This window comes from Somniosus microcephalus, chromosome 20 (genome assembly GCF_052327205.1).
Source record: "Somniosus microcephalus isolate GS21.2 chromosome 20, FLI_Smic_1.0, whole genome shotgun sequence".
NCBI lineage: Eukaryota > Metazoa > Chordata > Chondrichthyes > Squaliformes > Somniosidae > Somniosus > Somniosus microcephalus.
The window spans coordinates 4,426,490-4,442,234 of NC_141006.1; the positions used below are offsets into that span (position 1 = coordinate 4,426,490).

At 44.4% G+C, this 15,745-nt stretch overlaps 1 protein-coding gene across 1 annotated transcript in view; it reads right to left on the bottom strand.

The window, feature by feature from the left end:
• The window catches only part of rims3 (regulating synaptic membrane exocytosis 3), a 480,949-nt gene that overhangs the window by 31,294 nt on the left and 433,910 nt on the right, over nt 1-15,745 (bottom strand). Inside the window, exon 7 of the mRNA XM_085962301.1 lies at nt 3,036-3,175. Within this exon, the coding sequence (XP_085818427.1) occupies nt 3,036-3,175 (140 nt within the window). The remainder of the gene's footprint in view (nt 1-3,035; nt 3,176-15,745) is intronic.

The window sequence follows — 15,745 nt, forward strand, 5'->3', positions numbered from 1 at the left end:
TGAAGGGCAGGAGCCAGCAGAACAGTGCTCCTCCCATACCATATCAGTTTGAGACAATGGAGACCATGAGTACATTCTGGTGAAACTCACACAATGGGGTCGATTTTCATTAAGCTGTCGGGAAGGAGGCGGAACTACAACTTTCGGGCTTTAGTCCCGCCTACATCGACGTCCGGCCAATCCACGCGATTTTCCCTTGATTGACCTTGTTGAGGCCGCCCAGCAGGCTCAGCAGGCCAATTAAGGGCCACCCGGCAACAGGTGACATCACAGACTGAAATTTCATCTGTCAAGAGGTCTTGACAGATGAAATATCAGTGTTTTACAGCTGTTTGAAGCTGTCAAACACTGACAGTCTGACTTCTAACCTGAGTCCTTCTACGCAGGCTCAGTTAGAAATCACACCGGCAATGAAAGCTGAAGGCTGTCACTTTTGACAGCTCGCAGCCATTTTGCTTTCAGTGCAGGCTGAGTGATGGACTCCGGACGCCTACAGGAAGAAAGGCTGTTAAGGTAAGTACAGGTAATTTAAACTTCTTTACACACTTTAGGCACACCAAACACACTTACCTTTGCACTCATGCACCCATCACTCACCTGAACACCGACATCACGACCCCTCCAAGTCCTTCAACCCGACGGCCCGCCTGCTCAAACCTGGCGTGGTTTGAAGCCGTTGGGAATCCCACACGACACCCCTCAAAATAGGGATTAGGCTAAAAACTGCCTGTTAACTACCTGTTAATAGGCAGTTATTGGCGCTAATCCCTTCCCGCCTCGGGTCGGCGGGTCCCAGTGCGGGGCGGGTACCCGCCTCCTCTGAAACTTACGTGGAGGCGGGTTTTGGGCGAGATGGTGTCGGGACCCCCGAATTCGGGATTTTTGCCCTCCACCCGCCTAAAAGCCCGCCTCACAGCACACTGAAAATCTAGGCCAATGGTTTCATTCCTCTGAGCTCAGGAGGGAGGTGGCTGCCCAAGGCCCTGCCCAAGAGGGTGGTGATAGGTTTGATTAGCAGCTGAACTGGCCAATCACTGACACTGAAGCCTCCAATTTACTCCAGGTGGGTTCCCCGCTCAGTCCTGAGTGAAAATTACAGTCAGGTCTCAATGATGTCATCGGGCCCCAACATGCACGGGTAAAGAAGGACCCCTCCGTTGGCTCCGGGCGGGTGTCCTTGCTGCCTGTTCAGGAGAGCAGGTTAAAATTGCAGATGTTGCGATCGTGGCGGCTTTCAGACAGGTAAGAACCAGGGTGATTTTAACTGCCCACCCGCCAGGTTTCTGCTGAGTGAGTGAGGTTAACATCGCCCCCCTTGCTGTCAAGATGGGAGAAAGGCCGGTTTGCAGAAGTTGGAACAGAAACCAGGAAAGGCCGGGATAGCAGTCAGCGAGGAGAAGCGCGAACCCACTGGGTCCGATCCTCCGCAGGCGCTGACTAACCTGCCGGGTACTGTTGTTTCGGGTGTGGAGCATCTGCAGTTTTTTGCTTTTTTTTGCTGAAGTTGTAATTCGAAAAGAGGGAGGCAGAGAGCGCCCTCTCCCTGAGGTCAGCGCCAGTCAGTTCATGGCCTGGTGACCTGTACAGTGAAGCGAGGCCTCTGTCGGGGGCTATGTTTGTGTCACTTATTACCTGTGATGCTACAAGGAACAGTAGATATTAAATATATTCTATTCATTCATATATTACATGTAAAATAAAGCAGTTTATTGGTTTATAATTGGGCTCGTCTCACTCGAGTGTTCATCAGTCCACCTTCCAGGAAATAGAGGAGGAGCACACGAGACTATAGAATCACACCAAGGGCTTCATAGTTACAGCCCCGCGTCAAACTATCATGTGACTAGATATTACATTGAACCTACAGCACAGCAACAGGCCATTCGGCCCAACCAGTCCATGCTCCAGTTTATGTTCCACACGAGCCACCTCCCACCCCTCTTCCTCTCATCTTATCAGCATACCCCTCTATTCCTTTCTCCATCATGTGCTTATCTAGCTTCCCCTTAAATGGATCCATGTTTTTCGCCTCAACCACTCCTTGTGGCAGAAAGTAACACAAGCTGGGCAGTAAAGGTGAACTCCTGGTCATAGGGGATGTGAGGTCTACTTACGGGGGAGACTGAGGAATTTGAATCCGAGTGATTCTTTGTTAAGAGATTCTAAAGAGCATTTTCTAAATTCTTTCTCAGGGTGTGGGCGTTGCTGACGATTGGGCGATTGCCCATCTCTATTTGCCCTGAGTTGGTGGTGGTGGGCCTTCTTCTTGAACTGTTGCAATCGATGTAGACACAGCTGAGTGGTTTGCTAGGCCACTTCAGAGGTGCATTTATATAGCACCTTTAACATAGCTTGGTCAAACAGGTAGGTTTTAAGGAGTGTCTTAAAGGAGGAAAGAGAGGTAGAAAGGCAGAGAGGTTTAGGCAGGGAATTCCAGAGCGTAGGGCCTTGGCAGCTGAAGACACAGCCGCCAATGATGGAGCGATTAAAATATAGGATGTGCAAGAGGCCAGAATTGGAGGAGCGCAGAAATCTCGGAGGGTTGTAGGACTGGAGGAGGTTACAGAGATAGGGAGTGGTGAGGCCATGGAAGAATTTGAAAGCAAGGATGAGAATTTTAAAATTGAGGCGTTGCTCAACCAGGAGCCAATGTAGGTCAGCGAGCACAGAGGTGATGGGTGAACGGGACTTGGTGCGAGTTAGGACATGGGTAGCCGAGTTTTGGATGACCTCAAGTTTAAGGAATCACATAGAGGCCGGAGCAGGTAAGGACAACAGGCTTCCTTCGCTAAAGGACATTAGTGAACCAGTTGGGTTTTTACAATAATCCGACAGCTTCATAGTCACTTTTATTAATACCAGCTTTTTATTTCCAAAATATTTAAACTGAATTCAAATTCTCAAACAGCCATGGTGGGATTTGTACTCACACCTTCTGGAATCCTAGTCCAGTCGGATGACCAGTACCCTAGTGTATCCACCTATTGAATGACTGCCCATTCCCACTTACATTCAGCAGTGATCACAGCACTGACCTGAAGCACCTTTCCCTGTGGGCCCTCATCAAACAGCAAGGCCTGCTGGTACACTGGGTCCAGAGTCTTCTTCGATAACTTGGTTTTTCTCTTTGCTATGCACACGCCATTCTCCAGGAGATACACCTTAATATATGGGGCTGCAGTACACAAGGCACAAGCTGTTAACAGGCACTAGAGAACTTACATTGAATGCAAAGCAGTTCATACATTTCAAAAAAGAAAAAAGAAAGACTCGCATTTCTGCAGCACCTTTCACAATCTCAGGATGTCTCCAAGTGCTTTACAGCCAATGAAGTATTTTTGAAGTGTAGTCATTGTTGTAATGCAGGAAATGCGGCAGCCAATTTGCGCACAGTGAGGTCCAACGTTCCCTCTAATTTTTTTTGTGCGTGGTCCCTTTAACTGGCTGCACGGCCCATTCAAATTTTCACCCATGTGCAGTTTCTTCCATGTAAAAGCCGGTGAGCGGCTGGCGCGGGAGTTGCAGACCACTGCACGGCCTTAGTGGGGACGACAGGCAAGGTTCCATAAACAGCAGTGTAATAATGACCAGGTCATCTGGTTTTATTGGCGTTGGTTGAGGGATAAGTATTGGCCAGGACACCGGGGTGAACCCCCCTGCTCTTCTTTGAAATAGTGCCGGGGGATCTTTTATATCCACCTGAGAGAGCAGACGGGGCCTCGGTTTAACGTCTCATCTGACAGACGGCACCTCCGACAGTGCAGCACTCCCTCAGCACTGCACTAGTGTCAGCCTAGACAGGTGTCAGCTGTGGCTCAGTGGGAGCACTCTTGCCTCTGAGTCAGAGAGTTGTGAGTTCAGTAGTTCCACTCCAGTGACTGGAGCGCAAAAGCCAGGCTGACACTGCAGTGCAGTGCTGAGGGTGGGGTAGACAGGGTGGGTCAGAGAGGAGGGTGGGGTAGGCGGGGTGGGTCAGAGAGGAGGGTGGGGTAGGCGGGGTGGGTCAGAGAGGAGGGTGGGGTAGGCGGGGTGGGTCAGAGAGCAGGGTGGGGTGGGGTGGGGTGGGTGAGGTAGACGGGGTGGGTCAGAGAGGAGGGTGGGGTAGACGGGGTGGGTCAGAGAGCAGGGTGGGGTAGGCGGGGTGGGTCAGAGAGCAGGGTGGGTGAGGTAGACGGGGTGGGTCAGAGAGCAGGGTGGGGTAGGCGGGGTGGGTCAGAGAGCAGGGTGGGGTAGGCGGGGTGGGTCAGAGAGCAGGGTGGGGTAGGCGGGGTGGGTCAGAGAGCAGGGTGGGGTAGACGGGGTGGGTCAGAGAGGAGGGTGGGGTAGGTGGGGTGGGTCAGAGAGCAAGGTGGGGTAGATGGGTAGGTCAGAGAGCAGGGTGGGGTAGGTGGGTCAGAGAGCAGGGTGGGGTGGGTGGGGTGGGTCAGAGAGGAGGGTGGGGTAGGCGGGGTGGGTCAGAGAGCAGGGTGGGGTAGGTGGGGTGGGCGGGGTGGGGTAGGCGGGGTGGGTCAGAGAGCAGGGTGGGGTGGGTGGGGTGGGTCAGAGAGGAGGGTGGGGTAGGCGGGGTGGGTCAGAGAGCAGGGTGGGGTAGGTGGGGTGGGCGGGGTGGGGTAGGCGGGGTGGGTCAGAGAGCAGGGTGGGGTGGGGCGAAGGCTGAAATGGGGGAGGTGGATCAGGGGTTTCATTCTGAAGTCTGCTTTGCTGCGATTGAAAATTCACCTCAAACCAAAAATCTCTGCTCATCACGAGACACAACGGGAAGTGGGAAGATAAAAAAATGACTAGATTTTCATTTTCATTTTAGAAGTTTCTGGATGACCCACTTAGTGACTCAACTGTCCACTGTGAAACGCGGCAGGTGCAACACTGAGGAATCAAGTTGATTCCGACACTTTCTCTGAGCCAGAGACTCTGAAAGGGCCGAGCAGGATGGTGTAAGTCCGCCCTCTGGTGGTGATGCGATTGTATACCAATATAATCAGAAATCGACTGGAGCCACACGCAGACATTGTGAAGTGGAGTAAAGTGATTTTGTTTACCAAAGGAACTGTTAAAAAGTTAGATTGATTGAACAATTCTACCGCTGCCAAATCTTCAGTTAAAGACAGACAGTTCAAAATATTCACAGTTGTGCAGCTGATGAAAACGGTAAATAAGCAGCAATTGGTTGTCCTCTCACAGATCGTGAATATTTAAAGAATGTTAGCTGACCTCCCATGGAGTTGCTCATGGATAGTGTGAACCACTATGTGATGATTCGCTCCTGAGGTGGTTTCTATATTTAACTCGACCTGCTCATTAAAAGTCACCGCTCGACTACTCCCCATGGGGGCAGGTATTCTAAATAGGCACAACCTATGGCAAAGTAGAGTCTAATTGATGCTATTGAGGAACTGTCCTATAAATTGGCAGTTACTTGTAAATCCCTGACTGAGGATACAATGGTCAGAAAAACCAGCAGGAAGTGACTGGCTTTTAATTTTTTTAATATACATTTTCAAAGGTGCTACTTCTTCATTGGTTGATTATCTGTTCAGTTGATATTTGAACCATTCAGGTGCAAGTGTTATATACACTTTGTGACTGTAAAACTTTTAAGCCTGATCCCTTGAACTGTGTCACTTAGAACTGTGACACTTTAAACTGTGACACATTAAACAGCGACATTTTTGTGTGTGACATTTTAAACGGTGACATTTTTGTGTGTGACACATTGAGCCGTGACACTTTAAACTGTGACATTGAAACTGTGACATTTTTCTGTGTGACATTTTAAATAGTGACACTTTTGTGTGACATATTGAGCCGTGACACTTTGAACTGTGACATTTTTGCGTGTGACATTTTAAATGGTGACACTTTTGTGTGTGACACATTGAGCTGGAATACTTTAAACAGTGACATGTTGAACTGTAACATTGTAAACTGTGACACTTTAAACCCTGACACTTACAGCTGTGACACTATAAACTATGGCATTTTTGTGTAGTCATTTTAAATGGTGACATTTTTGTGTGTGACACTTTGAGCTGTGACACTTTAAATGGTGACATTGAAACTGTGACACTTTGAGCTGTAATGCTTTAAACTGTGACACATTCAACTGTGACACTTTGAGCTGTGACATTTGAGCAGTGAAACTTTAAACAGTGACATTTCTGTGTGTGACATTTTAAACTGTGACACTTTTGTGTGTGACACTTTATACTGTGACACTTTAAGCTGCGACACTTCTGTGTGATATTTTAAACTGAGACATTTGTGTGTGACACATTGAGCTGTGACACTTTGAGCTGTGACACTTTGAGCTGTGACATATTGAGCTGTGACACTTTAAACTGTGACATTTTTGCGTGTGACATTTTAAACTGACACTTTTGTGTGTGACACTTTAAACGGTGACACTTTGAACTGTGATACTTTGAACTGTGATACTTTAAATTGATACTTTGAGATGGAATCTGGTACAGTACCCATGGATTGGAGGGTAGCTAGTGTTATCCCACTATTCAAAAAAGGTGGTAGAGAGAAAACGGGGAATTACAGACCGGTAAGCCTGACATCGGTAGTGGGGAAAATGCTAGAATCTATTATAAAAGATGTAATAGTAGAGCACTTGGAAAACAGTGACAGGATCGGACAAAGTCAACGTGGATTTACAAAAGGTAAATCGTGCTTGACTAATCTACTGGAATTTTTTGAGGATGTAACCAGTAAAATAGATAAGGGAGAACCAGTGGATGTGGTGTATTTGGACTTTCAGAAGGCTTTCGATAAGGTCCCACATAAGAGATTAGCGTGTAAAATTAAGGCACATGGGATTGGGGGCAAGGTATTGACTTGGATAGAGAACTGGTTGGCAGATAGAAAGCAAAGAGTTGGAATAAGCGGGTCTTTTTCCGAGTGGCGGGCAGTAACTAGTGGGGTACCGCAGGGATCGGTCCTTGAACCCCAGCTATTCACAATATATATTAATGATCTAGACAAGGGAACTAGATGTAATATCTCCAAATTTGCAGACGACACAAAGCTGGGTGGGCGTGTGTGCTGTGAGGAGGATGCCGAGAAACTCCAGGTTGGGTGATTGGGCAGAAGCATGGCAGATGCAATGTAACGTGGATAAATGTGAGGTTATCCACTTTGGTGGCAAAAACAGGAAGGCAGATTATTATCTGAATGGCAATAAATTGGGAGAAGCGGAAGTGCAACGAGACCTGGGTGTCCTTGTGCACCAGTCGCTGAAGGTAAGCATGCAAGTGCAGCAGGCGGTTAAGAAGGCAAAAGGTATGTTGGCCTTCATAGCGCGAGGGTTTGAGTACAAGAACAAGGATGTCTTGCTGCAGTTGTACAGGGCCTTGGTGAGACCACATCTTGAGTATTATGTGCAGTTTTGGTCACCTTATCTGAGGAAGGATATTCTTGCCATGGAAGGATTTCAGCGAAGATTCACCAGGCTGATACCTGGGATGGCAGGAATGACGTATGAGGAGAGATTGGGTCGATTGGGCTTGTACTCGCTGGAGTTTAGAAGAATGAGAGGGGATCTCATTGAAACTTATAAAATTCTGGCAGGACTGGATAGACTAGATGCAGGGAGGATGTTCCCGATGGTCGGGGAATCCAGAACCAGGGGTCACAGTCTAAGGATAAGGGAAGGGGTAAGCCATTTAGGACAGAAATTAGGAGGAATTTCTTCACCCAGAGAGTGGTGAACCTGTGGAATTCTCTACCACAGAAGGCAGTAGAGGCCAATTCATTAAATATATTCAAGAAGGAGTTGGATATATTTCTTAAGGCTAAAGGAATCAAGGGGTATGGGGAGAAAGCAGGGACCGGGTACTGAACTTGGATGATCAGCCATGATCGCATTGAATGGCGGAGCAGGCTCGAGGGGCCGAATGGCCTACTCCTGCTCCTATCTTCTATGTTTCTATGTTTCTATGTGTCACTTTGAACTGTGACACTTTAAACAGTGACACTTTTGTGTGTGACACTTTAAGCAGTGACATTTTAAAACTATATTACTATAAACCGTGACACTTTGAACTGTGACACTTTGAACTGTGACACATTAAACTGAAATTTTTTGTGTGACATTTTAAACGGTGACACTTGTGTGACACATTGAGCTGTGACACTTTGAACTTTGACATTTTGAACTGTGACACTTTGAACTGTGACACTTTGAACTGTGACACTTTAAGCCGTGACACTTAGAACTGTGACACTTAGAACTGTGACACGTTAAACTGTCACTTTTTGTGCGACATTTTAAACAGTGACACTTGTGTGTGACACTTTAAATGGTGACACTTTACACCGTGACACTTTAAAACGTGACACTTAGAACTGTGACACTTAGAACTGTGACACTTAGAACGGTGACACTTAGAACGGTGACACTTTAAATTTTGACTTTTTTTGTGTGACATTTTAAACGGTGACACATTTGTGTGTGGCACTTTAAACTGTGACACTTTAAACTATGACACTTTGAGCTGTGACACTTTAAATAGTGACACGATAAAATGTGACACTTTAAACTGTGACACATTGAGCTGTGACACTTTAAACTGTGACAATTCAATCTGTGATGCTTTAGGCTGTGACACTTTATACTGTGACAATTTAAGCTGTGACACTTTTGTGTGTGGCATTTTAAACAGTGAGATATTTGTGTGTGACACATTGAGCTCTGACATTTTGTACTGTGACACTTTGAACTGTGACACTTTGAACTGTGACACTTTAAAACTGTGACATTTTAAAACTGTGACACTTTAAACTGTGACACTTTAAAATTGTGACACTTTAAACGGTGACACTTTAAACTGTGACACTTTAAACTGTGACACTTTAAAACTGTGACATTTTAAAACTGTGACACTTTAAACTGTGATACTTTAAAACTGTGACATTTTAAAACTGTGACACTTTAAACTGTGACACTTTAAAATTGTGACACTTTAAACTGTGGCACTTTGAACTGTGACACTTTGAGCTGTGACACTTTGAACTGTGACACTTTGAACTGTGACACTTTAAACCATGACACTTTAAACCGTGAGACTTAGAACTGTGACACTTCGAACTGTCACTTTTTTGTGTGACATTTTAAACAGTGACACTTTTGTGTGTGACACTTTAAACTGTGACACTGAGCTGTAACGCTTTAAACTGTGACACTGTAAAACTGACACTTTAAACTGTGACACTTTAAACTGTGACACATTAAACTGTGACACTTTGAGCTGTGACACTTTTCTTATGTTCATTAATAAATAGACATTCTTATTATGAACACAGCTAGCTTTTGCTAGACACTTTTATTGAGCACATGTGGACTAGGTACAGTATCTGTAGAGGCCTCCATCTTGACTGCTGCCTTGTGGGTAGCCTGGTGCCTCATGGGTAATGTAGTCTTAATATACATACAACTGGGTAGTGTAGTCTTATACATACAGCTATATACAGCTCTACGGCACCACCTAGTGTCCACTATAGAATGACATGTTATTGATCATTACAACTTTAAACTGTGAGGGGGAAAAATTCGGTATCGCCCCATTTGGGGCGCCATTATTGGCGGTGCGCAAAGTTTAGCGCCTGGTGCTAATTATTGCCTCCGACAGCAAACTTGGCTTTTATCACCCCGAAGGTGATTGGAGCGCTAAATCAGTCGCTACACACCTCTCTTAAGGTGCTAAGGCCGAGGAGCGAGGTGCTACCTCCGAGGGTGGGCGAAGCTCATGTGATGTCAGTCAGCAATGGAACACAGACAGAATGGCACCAGCCAGTTCTTAAAGGGGAGGGTTGATCTTGCTCTCCATCCTCACCCTGCTCATTGCAGCCTTGAATCTCGGCCTGGAGAGACCTGTACATCAAACCTGCTGGAAAGAACAATGGAGAGACCCAGGGAAAGAGCTCACAGTGCAACCCCCACAGTCTCTTCTAAATCGATACAAGGAAGGGCAAATCAAAACCAACCTGCAAAGTGCTGCTTAGTACCCTAAACTCCTTTACACAGCATTGAATCTCTCCAGAGGCCCCTCTCTCTCTCTCTCTCTCTCAGAATGCGTGGTGCAAAAATGTCACCAACCAAAAAAGGCAGGAAGTGGTCACCTTTAAATAGCGCTCCCCCAGTCCCTTTCTGACTGCAGAACACATCCTCAACCTGTCGTTACTAGCGGCAGGCGGTAAGGCAGGGGGCGCCACTCAATATCCGGTCAGGGGCGCTACCGGGGCATTGCCACTCCTCTGACATCACGATCTGCTGGCGCAGAAGATCATGGCAGTATGGTTTAGCGCCGCCGCGAAATGTCTAGTTAATTTCGTGAGAGGCGCAGATATCGCCGTGCCCGGGCGCTAGTTGCTTTGCGTCCCACTTGGCACCCTCTTAAGAATTTTTCCCCCTGACATTTTTGTGTGTGACATTTTAAACTGTGACACTTTGAACTGTGACACTTTGAACTGTGACACTTTGAACTGTGACACTTTGAACCGTGACACTTTAAACTGTGACATAGTGAGCTGTGACACTTTAAACTGTGAAATTTTGTGTGACACTTTAAACTGTGACAATTTGAACTGTGACACTTTGAATCATGACACTTTGAACCATGACACTTCCAACTGTGACACTTTGAACTGTGACTCTTTGAAGTGTAACACTGTAAACTGTGACACTTTAACCCGTGACATTTAGAACTGTGGCACTTTAAGCTGTGACAGTATAAACTGTGACATTTTTGCATGTGACATTTTGATCAGTGACACTTATGTGTGTCACTTTAAACAGTGACACTTTAAAACTGTGAAGCTTTAAAGCAGTGACACTTTAAAACAGTGACAATTAAAAAATGTGGCACTTTAAAACTGTGACACTTTAAAACTGTGACACTTTAAAACTGTGACACTTTAAACTGTGACACTTTGCGCTCTAACGCTTTAAACTGTGATGCTTTAAAATGTGACACATTAAAGTGTGACACTGTGAGCTGTGACACATTGAGCTGTGAAACTTTAAACAGTGACACGATAAAATGTAAAACTTTAAACTGACACTTTAAACTGTGACACTTTGAACAATGACACTTTGAACAGTGACACTTTGAACAGTGACACTTTAAACCGTGACACTTTAAACCGTGACACTTTAAACCGTGACACTTCAAGCTGTGACACTTCAAACTGTGACACTTTGAACAGTGACTTTGTAAACAGTGACACTTTAAACCGTGACACTTAGATCTGTGACACTTTAAAACTGTGACTTTTTTGTGTAACATTTTAAACAGTGACACTTTAAAACTGTGGCACTTTGAACTGTGACACTTTAAACAGTGACATTTTTGTGTATGACATTTTAAATGGTGAGGCATTTGTGTTTGATACATTGAGCTGTGACACTATAAACTGTGACATTTTAAACGGTGACACTTTTGTGAGTGACACTTTAAACAGTGACACTTTAAAACTGTGACACTTTAAACTGTGACACTTTAAACTGTGACACTTTAAACTGTGACACTTTGAGCTCTAACTCTTTAAACTGTGACACTTTGAACTGTGACATATTGGGCTGTGACACTTTAAACTGTGACACTTTAGACTGTGACACTTTGAACTATGACACTTTAAACAATGACATGATAAAATGTGACACTTTAAACTGTGACACTCTAAACTGTGACACTTTAAACTGTGTCACTTTAAACTGTGACACTTTAAACTGTGACACTCTAAACTGTGACACTCTAAACTGTGACACTTCAATCTGTGACACTTTGAACTGTGACACTTTGAACTGTGATATTTAAAATGTGATACTTTGAGCTGTGACATATTGAGCTGTGACACTATAAACTGTGACATTTTAAACGGTGACACTTTTGTGAGTGTCACTTTAAACAGTGACACTTTAAAACTGTGACACTTTAAACTGTGACACTTTGAGCTCTAACTCTTTAAACTGACACTTTGAACTGTGACATATTGAGCTGTGACACTTTGAACTGTGACACTTTGAACTGTGACACTTTCAACTGTGATATTTAAACTGTGATACTTTGAGCTGTGACATATTGAGCTGTGACACTTTAAACTGTGACACTTTAAACTGACGCTTTGAACTGTGACACTTTAAACCATGATACTTTAAACCGTGACACCTAGAACTGTGACACTGTAAAACTGTGACACTTTGAGCTGTAATGCTTTAAACTGTGACACTTCAAAATGTGACACTTTGAGCTGTGACATATTGAACAGTGAAACTTTAAACTGTGACATTTTTTCATGTGACATTTTAAACTGTGACACTTGTGTGTGACACTTTAAACAGTGACACTTTAAATCTATGACTCTTTAAACTATGACAATTTGAACTGTGACACATTAAACTGTGACATTTTTTGTGTGACACATTAAACGGTGACACTTGTGTGAGACACTTTAAACAGTGACACTTTAAAACTGTGACACTTTAAAACTGTGACACTTTAAACTGTGGCACTTTGAGCTGTAATGCTTTAAACTATGACACTTCAAACTGTGACACATTAAACTGTGTCACTTTGAGCTGTGACATATTGAACAGTGACACTTTAAACTGTGACATTTTTTCATGTGACATTTTAAACTGTGATTCTTTTGTGTGTGACACTTTAAAACTGTGACACTTTAAAACTGTGACACTTTAAAACTGTGACACTTTAAAACAGTGACACTTTAAACTGTGACACTTTAAACTTTGACACTTTAAACTTTGACACTTTGAGCTGTAATGCTTTAAACTGTCACATAATAAAATGTGACACATTAAACTGTGACACTTTGAGCTGTGACATATTGAGCTGAGACACTTTAAAAAGTGACATTTTTGTGTGTGACATTTTAATCTGTGAAGCTTTAAGCTGTGACAATTTATATTGTGACACTTTAAGCTGCAACACTTTTGTTTGTGTATTTTAAACATTGAGACATTTGTATGTGACACATCGAGCTGTGACACTTTAAACAGTGACATTTTTGTGTTTGACATTTTAAACTGTGACACTTCTGTGTGTGCCACTTTAATCTGTGACACTTTAAGCTGCAACGCTTTTGTGTGTGATATTTTAAACGTTGAGACATTTGTGTGTGACACATTGAGTTGTAACACTTTGAACTGTAACACTTTAAACTGAAACATAGAACTGTGACACATTAAACTGTGACACTTTGAGCTGCGACATATTGCACTGTGACACATTAAACTGTGACACTTTGAGCTGCGACATATTGCACTGTGACACATTAAACTGTGACACTTTGAGCTGCGACATATTGCACTGTGACACTTTAAACTGTGACACTTTTGTGTGTGACATTTTAAGCTGTGATGCTTTAAGCTGTGACACTTTATTCTGTGAAATTTAAACTGTGACACTTTGAACTGTGACACTTTGAACTGTGACACTTTACACCATGTCACTTTAAACTGTGACACTTAGAACTCTGACACTTAGAACTGTGACTTTTTTGTGACATTTTAAATGGTGACACTTTTGTGTCAGACACTTTTAACAATGACACTTTAAAACTATGACACTTTGAATTGTGACACTTTGAATTGTGACACTTTGAACTGTGACATTTTTTGTGTGACATTTTAAATGGTGAGACGTGTGTGACACTTTAAACAGTGACACTTTCAAACTGTGACACTTTAAAACTGTGACATTTTGAGCTGTAATGCTTTAATCTGTGACACATTAAACTGTGAAACTTTGAGCTGTGACATATTGATCTGTGACACTTTAAACTGATATTTTTGTGTGCGACATTTTAAACTGTGACACTTTAAAACTGTGACACTTTGAACTGTGTTACTTTGAACAGTGACACTTCAAACCATGACACTTTAAACCGTGACACTTCAAACTGTGACAATTTAAACTGTGACACATTGAGCCGTGACACTTTAAACTTGCGCTTTGAACTGTGACACTTTAAACCGTGACACTTAGAACTGTGACACTGTAAAACTGTGACACATTAAACTGTGTCACTTTGAGCTGTGACATATTGAACCGTGACACTTTAAAACCATGACACTTTAAAACTGTGACACTTTAAAACTGTGACACTTTGAGCTGTAATGCTTTAATCTGTGACACTTTAAACTGTGACACATTAAACTGTGAAACTTTGAGCTGTGACATATTGATCTGTGACACATTAAACTGTGACATTTTTTGTGTGACATTTTAATCGGTGACACTTGTGTGTGACACTTTGAGCTGTGACACTTTGAACTGTGACACTTTTAACTGACGCTTTGAACTGTGACACTTTAAACCATGACACTTTAAATCATGACAATTAGCACTGTGACACTTCAAATGTGACACATTAAACTGTGACACTTTGAGCTGCGACATATTGAACTGTGACACTTTAAACTGTGACACTTTTGTGTGTGACATTTTAATCTGTGATGCTTTCAGCTGTGACACTTTATACTGTGAAACTTTAAGCTATGACACTTTAAGCTATGACACTTTAAGCTATGACACTTTAAACTGTGACACTTAGAACTGTGACACTTAGAACTGTGACACTTAGAACTGTGACTTTTTTGTGACATTTTAAATGGTGACACTTTTGTGTGTGACACTTTAAACAATGGCACTAAAACTATGAGGCCTAGGAATTCAGTATCGCCACATTTGGGTCGCTGCAGCCGGGCGATCGCTAAATTTAGCGACCGGCGCAACTTAGCGCCACCTTCACCAAAATTGAGTTGCATCACCCCAAGAGGTTGCTGCTGCGCTAAAGCAGGCGGTGCACGACTACCATAAGGCACTAAGCCGGCGAGCCGGGGCGCTACCACCGAGGGCGGGCGCAGCGCAGGTGCGGCGAGTTGCTGATTGAAGGTAGACACGCTGGCGCCGGTCAGCTCTTAAAGGGGGAGGGTTGATTTGTTTTGCTGCGACGCCCTGCACACTGCAGCCCTGAATCAAGGACTGAATATAGCTGCTTCACCAGTTCAACGCCCAGGACTATGGAGAAGGCTAGGGAGCGAGCGCAGCACTTCAGCAAGGGTGCCCTGAAGGTACTGGTTGGCGCAGTGGAGCGCAGGCGACTTGTCCTCTTCCCTGATAGTGGCAAGAGGCCGCTGCCCAGCGAGTATAGAAAAGCCTGGAGCGAGGTGGCAAACAGGGTGACCTCAAACAGCATGGTTGCCAGGACTCCTGTGCAATGCAGAAAAAAGTTCAACGACCTCACTCGGGTTGTCAGGGTGAGTACCCTTTCCAGTATCCTCTTCATCCCTGCATGTGCACCTCACTTTATGGCCAAAGGGACCTGAAAGCCCCAATATAATTGCAAAATACTGCGGATGCTGGAAATGTTGTTATTTCTGAAATGTTGTTATTTCTGAAAGCCCCAATGCCCAGCCCTCATCCAACAGCTATGGGACTCTCATGAAAATCACTTGCACATTCAGCACTTTACACACTGTCAGGGCTATTCCACCATGGGAGGCAGTGCAGGCAAGATCAGGGCTTGACACTGTCAGGGCTATTCCACCATGGGAGGCAGTGCAGGCAAGATCAGGGCTTGACAGTGTACTTAGAGTCCGTCCTTTCTCTTGCAGGGCAAGCTGGCCCACAATCGCAGGCAGCAGCGACGGACCGGGGGAGGCCGTTCTGACCTTAAAGAGCTCAGCGACCTGGAGCAGCGAGTGGAGCAGATTATGGGA